At 35.1% G+C, this 18,492-nt stretch overlaps 1 protein-coding gene and 1 non-coding gene across 2 annotated transcripts in view; one reads left to right on the forward strand and one right to left on the reverse strand.

Moving 5' to 3' along the window:
* Positions 1-18,492, reverse strand: part of Soat1 (sterol O-acyltransferase 1) — a 55,562-nt gene that overhangs the window by 26,516 nt on the left and 10,554 nt on the right. The window contains exons 2-3 of the mRNA XM_076831604.2: positions 12,430-12,554; positions 5,686-5,744 (exon numbers count right to left, since the gene is read on the reverse strand). Coding sequence (XP_076687719.1) covers positions 5,686-5,744; positions 12,430-12,547 — 177 coding nt within the window. The 5' untranslated portion in view covers positions 12,548-12,554. The remainder of the gene's footprint in view (positions 1-5,685; positions 5,745-12,429; positions 12,555-18,492) is intronic.
* On the forward strand, positions 17,782-17,902 carry LOC143379731 (small nucleolar RNA SNORA18). The gene has a single exon (XR_013088517.1). It is a non-coding gene; the product is annotated as a small nucleolar RNA SNORA18 (small nucleolar RNA).

Here is an 18,492-nt window from a genome sequence, read left to right on the forward strand (position 1 = left end):
ATTATTTGGTGGTATCTGTAGCCAGGTGAGGTGTGGCTGGAGGAAGTGGGTCACTGAGAGCATGCCCTGGGGATTATATATTTTATCCCTGGTTTCTCACCATCTCTCTGCTTCCTGGCTGACATCAATTTTCCTCCTCCATTCTTGTCCATCATGATGTTTCACCTGACCTTGGACCCAGAGCAATGGAGTCAGTCAACCATTGCTGAAACTGGGAGCCAAAATAAACTTTTTCTCCTCTAAGTTGTTCTTGTTGAGAATTTTGGTCAGAGCAATGAAAAGCTAACACACAAGGCTATGTCTGTGAAGCAACTAGTACGAAGACTGGCTTATAATAGGACTTCCCTTCTCCTACCTACCCATTTACTCAGTCTAGAATACCAAGATATCACAATAATCCCTACCTCATTGTCTCCAAACTATCTTAATAAGGTATCTTGAGCTTAGACATCAGAATATTGGCCCTATATCTGATTTAAAAAACATTCTAATTAATAAAGAATGGAAGAGTTGTGGGGTGTCCCTGTAGTTTAGCATGCATATGGCCCTAGGTTAAATTCCCAGCACCAAAAAAGTAAAATAAATAAATCAATGGCAGAATGTTTAATATCACTAGATTTCAAATAACTGCCAATTAAAACAAATCTAAATCATTATCTTACAAATTCACCAAATGCAATTTAGTGATTTATTCAGAATAAAGCACTCTTTATTAAATACAGAGTATATATTAAGGATACAAAGTATGTACTCAGGAGTATAGAATAAAGAGGAAATAATCTCAAGCAGGAATGTTTAGAAAACTGTACAAAAACATGGATTTTAATAGAAATTAAAGGCCAACTGTACATTATTTTGATTGGTAAAGATATGAAGTTAAAGAAAAATCTGAGGTAGAACTATACATAAAAGGATTCAAAAATAGAGAAAACATGCTTTACAATCCAGCCCCAATTTCTCCCATTATATTATTCTTTTCATTGTACCCCAACCTAGACAAAGATGCTCATCAAGTGCTATTTCCAAGACACAGTGTAGGTTTTCCAGCTCCATACTTATATTCAGGCCAGTCCCTCCCTTAACAGCAGGGACAAGTCTCATACAACTTTGCACCCCTCACATCCATTTGTTCAATATGAGTAACAAATAATATGGTTAAACCAGTGTCTACCTTTCCCTCAGCTACTTTTCCCTTACTTCACTCAGTTCTTTTTCCTTCCATTCCTCCTAACTGAGCAAACTAGTTTTATTCAGTAATATATAAAGCAGTTAAGCAGACTATTCACTTTAAAAAGTTTTAGCTTAGATCCTTGCAGGAACTCCATTCTTTCCTTTCTTCCCATCCCTTTCTACTCTTTCTCTCCCACCTCAATTTTCCATTCCAATTCCCATTACCCTGTGTGTAACCTTGTGTGGAAAAATATTTATTTTGCTATTAAAACCTTGATATCTGTTTTTGTTGATATTTGAGAGAAAACAGCTTTTCCCCTAATTCACTGTTGCCTGGACTTGTATTTGGGCCAATTAGGAAGCAGATCAAATTGCATTCTTCATAACTCTATTCAGTTGATAAATGGTACTTAAACATTATATTTTTAAAAATCATGGTTAACAAGGTTCTATGACACTGATTATCCCACAAAGGATGAAGAACTGGTGGTAACTCAGATAGGCACCTCTGAAAAGATCAGTGAGCGGCATGTCCCATTAAAAAGAAAAGAAAGCAAAACAAAACCTTGGAGAAAGACAAAAATTCCCCATCACTCTAAGACTTTGTAGGTTTTTATAACATCAACTGGAAAAAAACAAGATGGCACCCAACAGATCACCACAGATAAAATCATCGGTCAAATAAGCATCATGGAGGGCTGGGGTTGTGGCTCAGCGGTAGAGCGCTCGCCTTGCACATGCGAGATCCTGGGTTCAATCCTCAGCACCACATACAAAAATAACAAGTGAAATAAAGTGTTTTTTAAAAAAATTAAAAAATAAGCATCATGGACACCATAGGAGGCAGATGCACCTTAATGGAATGTGGAAGTCCCTGCACTGCCCCCTTCCCCTGCCACAAAAAAAATTGCTGAATCCATTATGAAAAAGAATGAGCACCAAGCCTTGATAATACTATCCAACTCCATGCCATTTCAGCAACTTGAAAGCTTGATAAGTTTTCAAAAATTTGTCCTCATGTTTGTGGTCTTGAAGCAACATCTGAACTCTTTCCAATGAAGCAATAATCCTAGCTATCCCAGCAGCACTGCAGCCACACCAGGGCTGGAGCAAAGGTTGGAGCACTGACATATTTTTTTGCGAAGGCAAGATAGGACCTCACACAGACCAAACGTAAGTGCCGGCAGCATCATCTCCCATGTTAACACATGAAAGAATCTGCCCCACAAGCTTGGAGATCTGTTTGATTCTTTACAGCTATTGCTGAAAGAGTCTTCTGAAGGGAAAGGTTATGGTACGTTATTCAAATCCAGGCAGTAGACACATAAGCAGTGCCTCCTTTCACCACTTATAATGCGAGGTGACATATCTTGTTTTGAAGATGACAGGATCAATGGCCTCTTTGCATGAGTTTCTGAATCCACCATGTTACTTAAGAATTTTTTTAATCTGTAACTCCATCTGAGCCTGATGTGAGGAATTGCTTTTTAATAAATTTCCCAATTTCTTCCACTGTTATTGGTGTATAGGTTCTCTCTCCTGGAGTCAATTTTAACACAGAGATGTACTTAGGAGACATCCCAGTTCCCTCCCAAGCAGATGCTCACCCACAGTGATGGAGCCCATGAGCCAACTCACCTGCACAGGCACAAACTCTGCCTGTGCCTAGAGTTTTAAAGCATGTAGCAAACAAACAGGACAGAATGATCCTTCGCCTATTTGAATCTTTACAAATAGAGATTAAGACTATGTTCTTGGGCTGGGGATGTGGCTCAAGAGGTAGCGCGCTCCCCTGGCATGCGTGCGGCCCGGGTTCAATCCTCAGCACCACATACCAACAAAGATATTGTGTCCGCCGAAAACTAAATAAATATTAAAAAAAGAAAAATTAAAAAAAAAAAAAAAAGACTATGTTCTTAAGGCTGGGGTTGTGGCTCAGCAGTAGAGCGCTCGCCTAGCATGTGCAAGGTGCTACATTCGATCTTCAGCACCACATAAAAAAATAAATAAAATAAAGGTATTGTGTCCAATTATAACTAAATATATTATATATATATATATATATATATATATATATATATATATATATAATATAATATTTTTTAAAGACTATGTGTTCTTAAAAAGAAAAATAACCAAACCTTGTAAAATTATTTCAGATTTCCTTCTGGTTTCTTATCAGTTACATGGAGCGCAATACAAATATAACGCCATTTTTGCATATAATAGTCTTCCAAAGTAGATTTACCTTAGAATTAAGCATATAAAATGTATGAATACTTTCACATGTGCTTCAGTGTTTTCATTTCACTGAGTCATTTTCCTGAATTATTTTTACTATTACAGTCGCTGTAACTTTAAAAAAATATCATAATGAACAATTAGACAAGTGTGAGACAGTTTTGCATGATATGTATAAAAGTTTGAAATGTGTGTACACCAATAAAGAATGTTTTCACTGGGTGGGGGGGAAGGACTATTTGTTCTTGATGGGAAGGGGAAAATAAACAAAAGACATACACCAAGGAGTCTGTCCTGTCTACAAGAATGACAAGTCAGAAACACATTAGGAAACTATAAAAACAAAAATTCTTTATTTTAATCACTAAATTCATAAGAATAAACCTTCGAAAATACAACATGGGTCGGACACAATGGCATATACCTGCAATCCCAACTATTCAGGAGGCTGAGGCATGACTATGCCAAGTTCAAGGTCAGCATCAGGGCAACTTTGCAAGACTGTCTCAAAATAAGACTATGGATACAGCTGACGTGAAGCTCAAGCTTGGATTCTTTTGTATCTTTGTATTTTCATCCAGATTATGAATGTCTGAACACTTTGCACCCTAAAATATTTAGCTTTTGTGAGTTACTAATAAGCAAATGTGCATGTGTGGGGGTGTGTGTATGTGTGGGTGTTGAAAAAAAAAAAAGCTAGGGATATAGCTCAGTGGTAGAGAATGTCTGCCTACCATGCATAAGGTCCTGGTTTAATTCCCAGTGCCACAAAAAAGAAAAAGAACACATGTGACTTATATTATGAAATATTAAAAATTAAATATATTTATAAAATATAAGTGTAAAATATATTCTTAGCCAAAATTACAAATTAATCACTCAGATAAGAAGTTGCCTAACAATCATGTCTTTTAACAGTCTCTTATATTATAACAACAAAGTTCCAAATCAGAAAAGACATACATACTCTACAAATGACCTTGTTCATCTTAGTTTTAGAGGTTCATACAGTTAACTTAATGGAATCAGGAAAAAAGAATAAAATTTAACACTCTTATTAACTTCGTCTAGACTTACTATTTCAAATATAGCAAACATGTCTTTTGAATACCACTTTATAAAGCAATATGGTGAATGGTTATAGTGTAGTCATCACAAATACCCTCTAGGATGATGGGGGTTAATTTCTTCATGTGGTAAATAGGTTCTTGTAATAATATTTCTAGTGAAAGAACCATCCCTGACTAAGAAAGTGTTATGTTTCAAACAAATGAGATGAAAGGGAAAATGATTATGCCCTTAGCCTTGGGAGATAACTGAAAAACTAGCCTGATAATAATAAAGATACTGATATCAGAGTGAATAAATAATCTCATACACATTATTTTATGTAATATTTTTAATTTTTCTAAATTATTTGTTATAAAGGCATGTGCATACACATATATATGTAAGTAAATTAATAACTAAAACAAGTCTATTTTATCTACATAATAATAATTATGAATTGAGATTGGTTAACAAACTTCAAAAGCTATCTTCTCATTGGAAAAGGTTTGTCTTGGATTTGAAGTCAACTTACACTCAGGCCAAATGGTATTAAATTACAATTTTTTTTTTTTTTTAAGTATTCTTTGACCCCAGAATTTCCTGAAAGTACACTGAATTCTGATTTAGGAAATAGTTTTCCCTGCTTGATATGGCTCCACTTTGTTATTTTTTTGAGTTGTTATTTCTACTTCCCTGACAGAGAATCTACTTCTACATGTTGACTCCATATTTATTGGAGGCCTATTTACTGTGAATCATGATAGATACTTTCATAAAGCACTCCTACATTTAACTACATCAGCCTTTACGTGGCTTATTAAAAAACAAGATTTGGGGTTGGGGCTGTAACTCAGTTGTAGAGCACTTGCCTAGCATGTGTGAGGTACTGGGTTCGATCCTCAGGATCACATGAAAAATAAATAAATAAATAAATAAAATTAAGGCATGCTGTCAATCTACAATTATTAAAAAAAAAAAAAAAAAAAAGGTTTGCCAGTTAGAACCAGAAAATGATAGTAAAGGATGGGACAGGAAAGAAAAGGGCAATATGCATTCTTATACAGGTCAAAGTGGCAGATCTTATTTTCCTGTTCCTTAGCAAGATAATATCAACTGATGAAAAAGGCAAATAATGCTTAAAACAATTTAACATTAAAACTGTTATTAAATAAAACTATAAAAACACACTGTGCATTTATATTTCTGAAAGAGGAAGTTTCTTACCTCTGCCTCTGCTGCCAACTGTCTCTTCTTAGCTATCACCTGTTTTATGTCAATTCGACCTAAAGGAAGGGAAAAAAGTGAGTTTGAAGTTGATGAATACAAGCTGCCTAGCAGCACCATTTAAATTATGAGGCTGAGGGACAAGCAAATAATATAAACTATAGTATAACCACAAAACATGGCATAGCCTTAAGAACACAGCATGGGAGCTGGGGTTGTAGCTCAGTGATGGAGTCCAGCAAGTGTGAGGCGCTGGCTTCCATCCTTAGTGCCAGATAAAGATAAATAAATAAAATAAAGGTATTGTGTCTATTTACAAATAAAAATTTTAAAATGCAGCATGGGCAATATAAGTAGAAGGAGCTTTATACATAATAATAATAAATATGAAAAAAACTACTAAATATATACACAGTGATGACAGCTATGTTATCCACATGATGCTGTAGATCCACTTCTGACCGTATGAGATGTTAGATTCCCTGAATAGATCCTACAATTGAGATTACTAAGATAATATGAAAATATTAAAAACTAAAAAACTTAAAACTTATTACCAAGCTGACACAAATTCACAAATGAAAAACAAAAAGAGGAAATATGTGAGAAACATAAGAATTCTTATCAAAAGTTTCTAGCAAATCTTGAGCTTCAGAACTGGCAGCCACTCAGTCCTCTGTTTTTACTTACGAAGTCTAGGTCCTGCCCAAAATGGGAAGTCTAGAGGACACTACCTTACAGCTTAGGACTCCTACAGCTACATCCTCACCATACAGGATGGAAACAAAGAGAAATGAGCCTGTCTCTTTAATGCTGTTGGAGGCAGGAGGGGGGAGGGATTTCCCTTACTCTTCACTAGATTTGCAGCCTAAATTCACATTATCTGTGTGGCCTGAAAAACCTCAAGAAGTATATTTATTTTAAAGTAAACCCAAATTGTATCCCCAGACAACCAACAGATGCAAATGTAATTCCTCCCTGGAAGATTAAAATTTTTTTTTTTTTTTTTTTAAATCAACCGAGTTCTTAAAGAATTACAACAGATAAAGGTCCAAGAAAAAAAGAAACTTGTAGTTAAAAATCATAAAATACACCAGGAAACGGGCAACATAAATGAGAAATAGAAGAAAGCAAAACCAAGGTACTCAGAGCTTCAAAACTAATATTAGAATTATTAGTTATAGGATATAAAATAAGATGCTTAATATAATAAGGAAATAAAAGAGAAACTTGAAAGTATAAACAAGGAACAAGAAACTACATAACCAAGCAGATCTGAAAAGGCACCAGATTTCTTAAAACACAAAATTTAAACAATTGGAATGTATAGACTAAACACATCTGCAGAAACAGTAGTAAATGAAAACGTAGGTTGATTGGTTAGTTTTTAATCTAATATAGAGCCCAGAGAAACAGTGATGGAAAATACTAGAGGTTAAAACACAGAAGGGATCTAACAAAACAGCCAGTGGGAGAGGGCACCAATGGGACTATGGTGAAGTTTGGAGACAAGTCCACACAGATGTTTCTGACTTGGAATTTCTGCAGAGTAAATTGGACGGAGTTATTGTTATACAGTCTTATGATGAACATAAATGATCATAAAGAAAAAATTGTTCGGGGCTGTGGTTGTAGCTCAGTGGTGGAGTATTCACCCAGCACATGAAGGCACTGGGTTCGATCCTTAGCACCAAATAAAAATAAATAAATAAAAAAGATACAATGGTTCAAAACAAAGTCTCAGGGAAATTGTGTCAAAAATTATAAAAAACGCCATACCTCAAATGGGAAAGATTGCAAAGGATGCCAAAGATTATATCCAAAAATTTTACTTCATCAAGCTTTATAGTATCTGAAGTGAATGAAAGATGCCATGAAGAAAACAGAATTTTTTAAAAACCTAATGGACACAAAGATATACCATCTTCATTGATTGGAAGTCTTATTCTTGTTAAGATAGGAATACTTCCCAATTTATCTACAGATTGAAAGCAATCCTCATCAAAATTTCAGCTGGCTTTTTTGTAGAAACAGACAAGCTGATCCTAAAATTCATCTGGAAAATCAAGTGACACAAAATAGAAGAATCCTGAAGAAAACCAAAGTTGGAAGACACTATCAATTTTAAAGATGGACACATATGCCAATGAAACAGAACTAAGAGTGTCTAGAAGCATGCAATCTACCACTGGGCCCCCTTTTTAGCAAGGGTCTCACTAAGTTGACCAGGATGGCCTTAAACTTGCAATCCTTCTGCCTCCGTATGCCATGCCCCTGGAATTATAAGCATGTACCACCACGTTCAGCTCATTTGATTTTTCTATCAACTGTGAGAATATACTTCTTTATATTCAGTTCTGACTAGACAGTCACTTCAGATTAAGCTATGTATTTCATAAATAAATGAATATGCAAACTTCTCTTTTCAACTACCAAGGGGACAAGGATGAAACGTAAGAAATTCCCACACTTGTACATCCCTTCCAAAAAGAAACTGCCTATCCATAAATAACATGACAACCATTATTACAAACTGGCTAGCAGCAACAGGAACTGGGAACGGAGAAGAGACTTTGTTCACACTTAAGAATATCTGAAGACTCCACTGAAAATGACATTAAAATTGAATAAGAAAAATATTAAAAACCCAATTAATTTTCTTTTACCCAAAAGTAACTCTTTAGGGCTGGGGATAGAGCTCAGTTGGTAGAGTATTTGCCTCGCATGCATAAGGCCCTAGGTTCAATCCCCAGTACCACAAAAAAAAAAAAAGTAACTCTTCATATAATACTTAAGAGAAAAATACTTTCTTGCTGCCAAGGCACATTGTCTGTTGCTAATAACACAATACCACAGACCAGGTAAATCTTACAAAAATTTCTTTTGGCTCCTGGGTCTGGGGTACAAAGTCATGGGGTTCCATTTGGTACTGGCACTCTTGCTGGAACAGTTCCAAGGCACTGCAGACAATGGTGAGAGAGTGAGTGCACAAATGTGTGTATGCATGTGTGCATCTGTCTGTCTTTTACTCTCTTCTTTTATAATCACCAGTATTCAGTTATGGAGGTGCCACCCTGATAGCCTTATCTAATTCCAATTAGCTCACAAAAGCCCTTGCTCTAAACACCATAGATCAAGTCTCTACCCTCTTAAACTTCACAATGGGAATTATCCTCCAACATCAGTGTCAAAGGGGACAATGTATATAAAACCATAGCACTACCCCAATATGTAAAAACTAAACACTAATAAGCCAAGACTGAGAACCATATAATTACTGCTATATCTGCCTGGTTCTACTAATACCACTAATTGATAACAACACAAGGAGTCAGTTATTTTCTAACTGAAACTTAAGAGAACCAAATGATAGATCCCTAAGGAAAAAACAAAATCTTGTGTTTATTTCCTCAACTCTGATTTCTAAGAAATCAGGCCTACAATATTTATCTTCATGAATGAATGTTAACTAACACTTTTAAGGCATGTAACAGTTAACAGAAATGTTTAAAATGCAGTCCTTGAAGTGTCAAAAATCCTATTCTAATGACTTTTAATGAAGAGCTTTCTAAAACTATTACACATTTTACCACCTTACCAAAAAAAAAAAAAAAGTAGACTATAGCACACATACTTAAGCTATAGGCTAAGTGAGAGTAAGTACATGCTGTTGCATGCTATCATAGTTGCACCTTTCCAGTTAGGCAACTACTTCGTTGATTTTCACTAGAAATGCTCACTTATAACAATCCTATACTTCTATTACCTCATCAGATCTACTGCCAAAGTTACCCAGAAGAAAGACACATAATGAAGATCATTGGATTAGTAATTTATTTACTCATTCAATTTATATGCTTGCTCATTAAACAAAAACCCATTGAAGGCAGTAAATGTAAGTCTGAGGTAAGTTTTCCAAACTCCTCCTTTAGGATCTCAGGAGAAATATACATCAAAAGATTATAATACATGGCAGGGATATGGGAGCACTGGTAGGATAGAGGGGACTTTTGCAGAGGAAGACAATATTTGAGCTAAGGGTATAGCTAGCTCAGTGAGTAGTAGAGCACTTGCCTAGTATGTGTGAGGCCCTGGGTTCAATCCCCAGCACCACAAAAAATAAAGCAAAACAATTTTTTTTGTATCTTTAAGTCCCAGCCCTACTAAGTAACCTTTAGTTCTTCACTTTGGGTACCAAATTCTTAAATGTCTTCTATATTTCTTAATTTTCACTATCTGTAAACCTCTTTCTTCATTATTCCTATGTCAGAGGAAAGGCGGCCTCTTTTCAAAAATTAACTATTCAAATGAGACTAGATCTCTCTCTCATTCTATACAAAAGTCAACTTAAAATGGATCAAAGACCTAGGAATTAGACTAGAAACTCTACAACTCCTAGAAGAAAACACAGTACTTGTAACTACAAACACCACAAAGCACAACTTCAATAAAGATACATTTTTTAAAAAATAAAGTATATAGGGCTGGGGTTGTAGCTCAGTGGTAGAGCACTTGCCTCTCACACATGCGGCCCTGGTTTGATCCTCAGCACCACATAATAAGTAAAGATTTTAAAATAAATAAATTATGTATCATGTCAACACTTTTAATCTTTTTTTTTAATGATGGCAATCTTTTTTTTTTATACCTTTTTTTATTTTTATGTGATGCTGAGGATCAAACCCAGTTCCTCACACATGACAGGCAAGTGCTCTACCATGGAGTTACAACCCCAGCCCAACATATTTAATCTTTATATCCCAGTGAGAAATACACACACACATACATATATGTATGTAACCCAGTGAGAAAAGCAAGGTAACTAATATCATTTCTCTTAAAAAAAATTAACATTTAAAAAAATTAAACATCGTGCACACTGTCTATATACTGATCTATATCTTGGAGCTGAGGTTGTGGCTCAGTGGTGGAGTGCTTGCCTCACACGTATGAGGCACTGGATTTGATCCTCACCCCAATAAAAGTCAATAAAATAAAGGTATTGTGTCAATCTACAACTTAAAAAAAAAATCCCACATCTTCTGATCCCACTCATGAAGTATTAAAAAAATAAATAAAGACAGATCAGGAACTTATAGTGACTATAATTTTAAAGACGACTAAGGAGCCCTAAGCAATAACTAATTACCACTTTTCAAGTTTCAGTTCTTTCAGCAAATGTTTTGTCCACTCGTGGCAAGAATCAAATTAGCTAATGTGTAGGCACTGACTAACAGGATTTTATTGCCTAGAGAAGTTCAAATTTATTTACAATTCTGATTATTTTCTAAAACACTCTGAATGATTATGTCTTAAACTACCTTCATCCTAGTTTTACCTTGCTCTCCATGAAGAAACAGAAGTAATCTAGTGTCACTTAAAGATAGTCTTTATGTCCACAGGATGGTTGGACTTAGACAAGTGCTCTACCACACACTGAGCTACACCCTCAGCTCAAATATTGACTTCCTCGGCAAAAGTCCCCTCTACCCTACCCGTGCTCCCATACCCCTGCTATGTATTATAATCTTTTGTTTGTATATTTCTCCCGAGATCCTAAAGGAGGATTTTGGAAAACATAACCTACAGACCTGCATTTACTGTCTACAGTGGGTTTTTATTTAAAAAGTATAAATTGAATGAGTAAATAAGTTACCAGTTCAATGATCTTCATTATTTGTCTTTCTTCAGAATGTTTCTCCCCAATATTAACTCCTCCTTCATTGTATAAATTTCATTTTTTATATAACATTAGAATATGCAGCAATTTAAGGGGCTCGAGTTGTGGCTCAGTGGTAGAGCACTTGTCTAGCATGTATGAGGCCCTGGTTTGATTATCAACACCACATAAAAATAAATAAATGTAAAAAATGTTTTAAAAAAAGAATATGCAATTTAAATCATCAATAACAACAATCTGTCAATAAACTTTATTATGTCAACTTAAACAGCAACATTTACATTCCAGTGGAATCCAGCTACTGATATTTAAAATTAAAGTAGGAAAAACAAAATAATGTACTTTTATAAAAAGTCTCAAGATGCCAAAGACAATATCAGAAAGTTTCACCCTATTTGTTAACCAAACAAGGGTCAAATATCAAATCCGTGTTGAAATCTAACCTATACAAATGTCACTGCAAAAACAAATATCCTGATGTAACAGATGACATCAGAGTTACAATTACAAGTCTACCATTCTTAATTATAAGCCTTTACTTTAACAAGCACTGTTATACTCCTCTTTGTATTCAAGTACTTAGCAAACTTGGATATAAGAACTAAGAGAAGTAAAAAAAAAAAAAAAATTTTTAAATAGAACTTCCTAATTTCTCCCTCACTCCTAAGATTTATAACTCAGTACAGACCTAGATTAGGTATTCTGCTAATTATTAGTTTTACTCATTATATCTATTATGAGTAATTAGTAATTTTGATAGTATCAGTTATTTTTAATGATCTAATTATGTGTATGATTTGGGGGGGTTGCCATTCACTTAACTTGGAGCTCTAAGGGGCAAACATCAGTATTGCTCACTATTATACCCTAACATATAACAGGATACCCAATAATTATTAGTAGGTTAAGTGACTAAATGAAAGTAGGTAATGTCTTTGTTACCAGATATAAAAACTATTAATATTCATTTATAATAGAGAAAAAACAAACAAAATTGTAATCCCTACTCTGGAACACTGAATTTATTATTTCATTAATTCATCCCAAAAAATGTAAAGCCTCACCATTTCTATGAGTCTCTAGGGACTCCTTTGTAGGGTTTTTCTGATCTTCATCTTTCTCAGAGTTTTCATTGGACTTGGATAGCCGGTTTCTTACAGACATCTTCTCTTTATCCACCATTGATTTGCTAGGAAAAGAAGATGTAAAAAGCTTTGAGCAATGGCTAGAAGAACAGGTTCTGAATGTTCCCAACACAAAGAAGTGATACATGATTGAGATGATGAATAAGCTATTCAGCCTGATTTGATCACTTCACACTGTATACATGTATTGAAATATCATGGTAACCTATAAATAATATACAATCATTATGTGTCAATTAAAAATTTTTTAATATGGAGTGATATAGCTCAGTGGTACAGTGCTTGCCTAGCACACACTAGGCCCTGGGTTCCATTCCCAAAATCACATACACAAAAAAGAATTAAAAATTATAAAACAAGGGGCTGGAGTTGTGGCTCAGTGGTGGAGCACTTGCCTGGCTCAGGAAAGGCCCTGGGCTTGACCCCCAGCACCACATAAAAATAAAGGTATTGTGTCCAACTACAAATACAATTTTTAAAAAATTATAAAATAAAAGCTTTGAACTAAGCATCTGACTTAGGTGAATTTCAGAATAAAACCATAAGAGATGTGACAACTGATGATATGGTCTTCCTTTTGTTTTCCTTTAATCACATTTTAATCATTTTCTGAGTATAAAATACTGTAACAAACTTGAAGAAATTAGATCCTATGAATAGTTTAGTTGAACAAACAGGCACCAAGTATATGAAAAAATCAAAAATTAAACAGCAAAGTACAGCTACAAAGATGACACAGAGTATAATTAATAATCAATCCATGGTAAAAACAATAACTCAGAAGTTCAAAGTCAGGAGATATCAGAAAAAGACAGAAAAGTCTCACAGAAAAGAAGGTATTTGGAACCCAGATGCCCTTCAATAGATGAATGGATTAAAAAAAATGTGGCATTTATACACCATGGAGTATTACGCAGCACTAAAAAAATGACAAAATCATGGAATTTGCAGGGAAATGGATGGCACTAGAGTAGATTATGCTTAGTGAAGCTAGCCAATCCCTAAAAAACAAATATCAAATGTCTTCCTTGATACAATGAGAGCAACTAAGAACAGAGCAGGGAGGAAGAGCAGGAAGAAAAGATTTAATGTTAAACAGAGACATGAGGTGGGAGGGAAAGGGAGAGAAAAGGGAAGTTGCATGGAAATGGAGGGAGACCCTCATTGTTATACAAAATTACATATAAGAGGTTGTGAGGGGAATGGGAAAATAAACAAGGAGAGAAATGAATTACAGTAGATGGGGTAGAGGGAGAAGATGGGAGGGGAGGGGAGGGGAGGGGGGATAGTAGAGGATAGGAAAGGTAGAATACAACAGTTACTAATAGGGCATTATGTAAAAATGTGGATGTGTAACCGATGTGATTCTGCAATCTGTATTTGGGGTAAAAATGGGAGTTCGTAACCCACTTGAATCTAATGTATGAAATATGATATGTCAAGAGCTTTGTAATGTTTTGAACAACCAATAAAAAAAAAAAAGAAGGTATTTGGGGACTGAGTCTTGAAGGATGAGAACATTAACACTCCATGCGTGAGAAAGGGTTAAAACAAGACCTTTAGAAGCCCTGTTCAGGGGACCATAACTGAAGCAGACCACTAGAGAACGAGACTAGACTTTGTTGTCTACTCCATGGAAAGCCCCTACTGTGTGCTTTAGGTTCTCTCATTTAATCTTCATAACAATTCTGGGGGGGAAAAAATGTTATTACCTCTAATTTTCATATGAAAAAACAAAGGCTCAAGAAGTATTACCATCAGTGCCCTCCACCCATACCAGGAACACAACGGCAGTTGAACAAGCTGAGTTATTAGGAAGGCCTATAATAGGAAACTAGAAGATCAGAAGTGGAATCTGGCTGGATAGTTTTGAAGAGTCCCAGGGCACAAGGGTTTACTCTGGCTCAGGTACTGTCAGAAAGCAAAGACAATTCTACAATTAGTAGACGCAAACAGAGTGCAGCTATACAGAAGTCCCCTCTTATCTACAATGGATACAGTCTAAGACACCCCCCCAGAGAATGCCTTAAATCAGGGACATTATCAAACTATTCATATTTTGTTTTTTCCTATACATACATAAAGTTTAATTTATAAATTAGGTATTGTAAGAGCTGGGGTGGTAGCTCAGTGGTAGAGTGCTTCCCTGGCAAGCACTCTTCCCTGAGGCACTTGGTTCACTTCTAAGCACCACAGATAAATAAATTAAAGGTCCATCAACAACCAAAAAAAATTTTTTAATTAGGTATAATAAAAGATTTAACAACAGTAATAACAAAATAGGACAATATACTATAATAAAAGTTTGCATTTGGGGATTATTAAGTAAAGTAAAGGTCACCTGAACAAAAGTGGATCTGATAACCAAGATGGCTACTAAGTGACTATTAAGTAGGTAACATACACATGGTGGATACTCTGGAAAGAGATAATTCATGTTCAGGCAACAAAGGATGGTATGGCTCAAGATTTCATCAAGAATACGAAGAATGGTGTACAATTTAAAACTTACGAACTATTTATATTTGCAAACTATGGTTGGCTGCAGGTAACTGGATACTATGGAAAACAAAACTGCAGACAAGCCGGTACCACTGTTAATTGGTAAAGCAGCACAATCATTCACATTAGCCTGGAAAGGGGGATGTTTCATCATTTATAACTTAGCAATGTTTAGTTTCCTCTGTGTTCAGACACAATTATGGCATAACCTTGGTTTTGTCTTGATACATCAAGGTCATCAGATGATCTTATCTAATGTTGGTGTTCAGAGAAATTGTTTGTGTTCAACAGAAGAACACCAAAAGGACTTAGCTATTAAGTGCCAGGATGGCTCATAGTAACACCAAGGCCTAGCTGAAGTGTCAGGGAAGCCCTAGGGTGCAAGAGGCTACTTTTCTTCTAATTACAGTAACTTGCCCAAGACCACAAAGTCTATAAATAAGAGCCAGATGTGAAGTGGCATTAGTGAGATCCAAACTACAAATGCAACTATTAAAAAAAAAAAAAAAAAGGTTGATAACAAAGTGATATGAGGAAAAAGATTAGGATTGAGAGGAGTCAAACTAGAAAAGCCTACAAAATTTGAATTTTTTTAGGAAGGCAGTGGGGAGAATTTTAAGTACTGAAAACATGGTCAAAGTCAAATTTTGGAAAGATCAGAATAAAAATGGTATCAGATATTATCATCCTATGTACATACATAAATATGACCGGTAGGATTTTACATCATGTACATACCAGAAGAATGAGAAATTATATTCCACCCATATATGATTTATTGAAGTGCATTCTACTGGCATGAATAACTAATTAAAACAAACTTTTTTAAATATTTATTTTTTAGTTTTAAGTGGACATAATATCTGTATTTTACATTTATGTGGTGCTGAGGATCGAATCCAGTGCCTCATGCATGCTAGGCAAGCACTCACTCTACCCACTGAGCCACAATCCCAGCCCCTAAAACATTTTTTAAAAAGAATTTAAAAAAAAAAAAATAGGGCTGGGGTTTATGGCTCAGTAGTAGAGTGCTTGCCTAGCATGTATGAAGCCCTGGGTTCAATTTTCAGCACTGCATATAAATAAATGAAATAAAGGTCCACTGACAACTAAAAAAAATTTTTTTAAATAAAATAGAATAAGATTTACTCTAGAGCAATGATGAAGCTTATATTAGTCTAAAGTAATCCCAGAGACTTAGGAGGTTGAAGGAGGATCACAAGTCTGAGGCCAGCTTCAGCAACTAATGAGACTCTGTCTCAAAATTAAAAAATAAAAAGGTCTGGGGATGTAGCTCAGTGGTAAAGCACCCCTGGGTTCAATCCCCAGTACAAAAAAAAAGAAAGAGAAAGGGATGATAATGAAGCCAAAAATAATGAAGTACTCATTACATTATGTTTGTATTTATAATGGTTTTTTTTTTTTTTTTTTTTGGTGGAGGAGAGAGGATGCTAGAGATCCAACCTAGCACTTAAGACTGCCTTCTACCACCAAGGTACACCCCAGCCCCTCATTACATTATTTTTAAAGTCATATATATTTAAATTCTGGGTTCATGGTCTTCCTAAACTTTTAAAGATGTCTTTTGTGTATGAAATGATAGAATATAGCAAATGGTGAGTTTAGTTGCTTTTTCAGCTGTCACTGTTTGGCAACATAAAAATCTAACAACTCTGGATCAGTTCCCTTTTAATTTTTTCTGAAATCATACAAATGAAAAAGAATGCAAAACAGTAGATGAATATGTCAAAGAAATTTCAGAAGAACAATAATATTTGATTAAGAGGAACCTAGAAAAGATCTGGCCAGGGCTACTGGTAAAGACTTAAAAGTCATCTGTGTTACCATGGTAGAGGAAGCCATGGAGCATCTTATCCTCAAACAGAAATGAGTAGAGAAGCGAGAACTGAAAACTAATCTCTGGTGCAGAAATCACGAAAGAAAACCAAAATAGATGTAAAGGGAAACAAAATGTTTCAAAAAGGAAATAATTTTACAACAGATAATGTGGAATTAAAAATAGGCACTCTTGCTGGGCACTCTAGTTCAGGGGTAGCATGCTTAGTGGAAGACCCTGGGTTTGAGCCCCAGCACTGCAAAAAATAGATATGTTTTTAAAGGCACTCTTTAAAAATATATAGTAAAAGATTAAAATACAAAAAACAATAATGTAAGAAAACTGAAAATAAATTCAAGATTAAAGCCTATTACCAGAGCCCTATGAGAGAACACAGCATAGTGCAATGTTTCTCAGACTAACAACAGCCAATTCGGCATGTCTACATGCTTTACATGCATTAAGTATGTAAAGTCAATATATCAGTAGTAAGTAACAGCAGTGGTAATGTCATCAACAAGAGCACTGATTGAAGGGGCACCTATGTACCTCCCAAGAACTGTGCTGCTAAGTCCTTTATATTTTCTCAATATTTACAACCTTAGATAAATACTCTCCTCATTTTAAAGATGAGAAAAATGTAGTTTAGGGAGGTGTTTTAATATATATTATATATGTATGTATATATATATATATTTGAATTCCAGTTCTGCAGTTATAGAATTATTTTTTAACAGTCAATAAATATTTAAGGAATTTCATATGTTGTAATTCTTTCACTGCCCGTCAAGGTCACTGTAGTTCCTCTGATGCTGAAGTGTGAGATTCATCTTTAAGATAATCCTTTTGAAAAAGTACCAATGCTAGATTAATATATATCATATATATATATATATATATATATATATCCCAAGTCATAATTTTCCAACAGTTTTGTGATCTCTCCCAAGAGGGCTTCTCCTGTAGCCACACATCTGTTGAAAACACTCATACAGTAACTTTGTCGTTTTGCTTTACTCACATGAATATGTGGGATGGAATTATAAGACAGTTAAAAAAAACTATAAAGACCTAAAATTTTTTTTTAATCTTAGGCATTGGTATATCCCACAGATCTATACTGTTTCTGAGTGTGATGGATCAGAGTGGCAATTAAGAACATGGCAGCCAGGCCACAGTGGCACACACCTGTAATCCCAGCGGCATAGAAGACTGAGGCAGGAGGATCCCGAGTTCCAAGCCAGCCTCAGCAACTCAGCAAGGCCTTGTCTCTAAATAATTTTTTTTTTTTTAAAGGGCCGAGGATGTGGCTCAGTGGCTAAGTGCACCTGGTACTAAAACAAACAAAACAGGGCAGATCCATCAACCTTAAAAAGTGATACTGAGGTCAGCTTCTTGAAGAAAGTTGATCCCAGAGATTCTGATGGGGAACTTTGAAATCATCATGATCTATGTGCATAATTCAAATAGAAACAAAAGAAATCCAAATTTTAAAACTGCAGGCTGATGGAACAATTGAATCTAGCATCGATACTTTTTAAAAAGGACTATCTTAAAGATAAATCTCAAACTTCAGCATCAGAGGAACTACAGTGACCTTGAGGGGCAGAGAAAGAATCACAACATGAGAAATTCCTTAAATA

Source organism: Callospermophilus lateralis, chromosome 13 (assembly GCF_048772815.1).
Source record: "Callospermophilus lateralis isolate mCalLat2 chromosome 13, mCalLat2.hap1, whole genome shotgun sequence".
In the NCBI taxonomy this organism is placed as follows: domain Eukaryota; kingdom Metazoa; phylum Chordata; class Mammalia; order Rodentia; family Sciuridae; genus Callospermophilus; species Callospermophilus lateralis.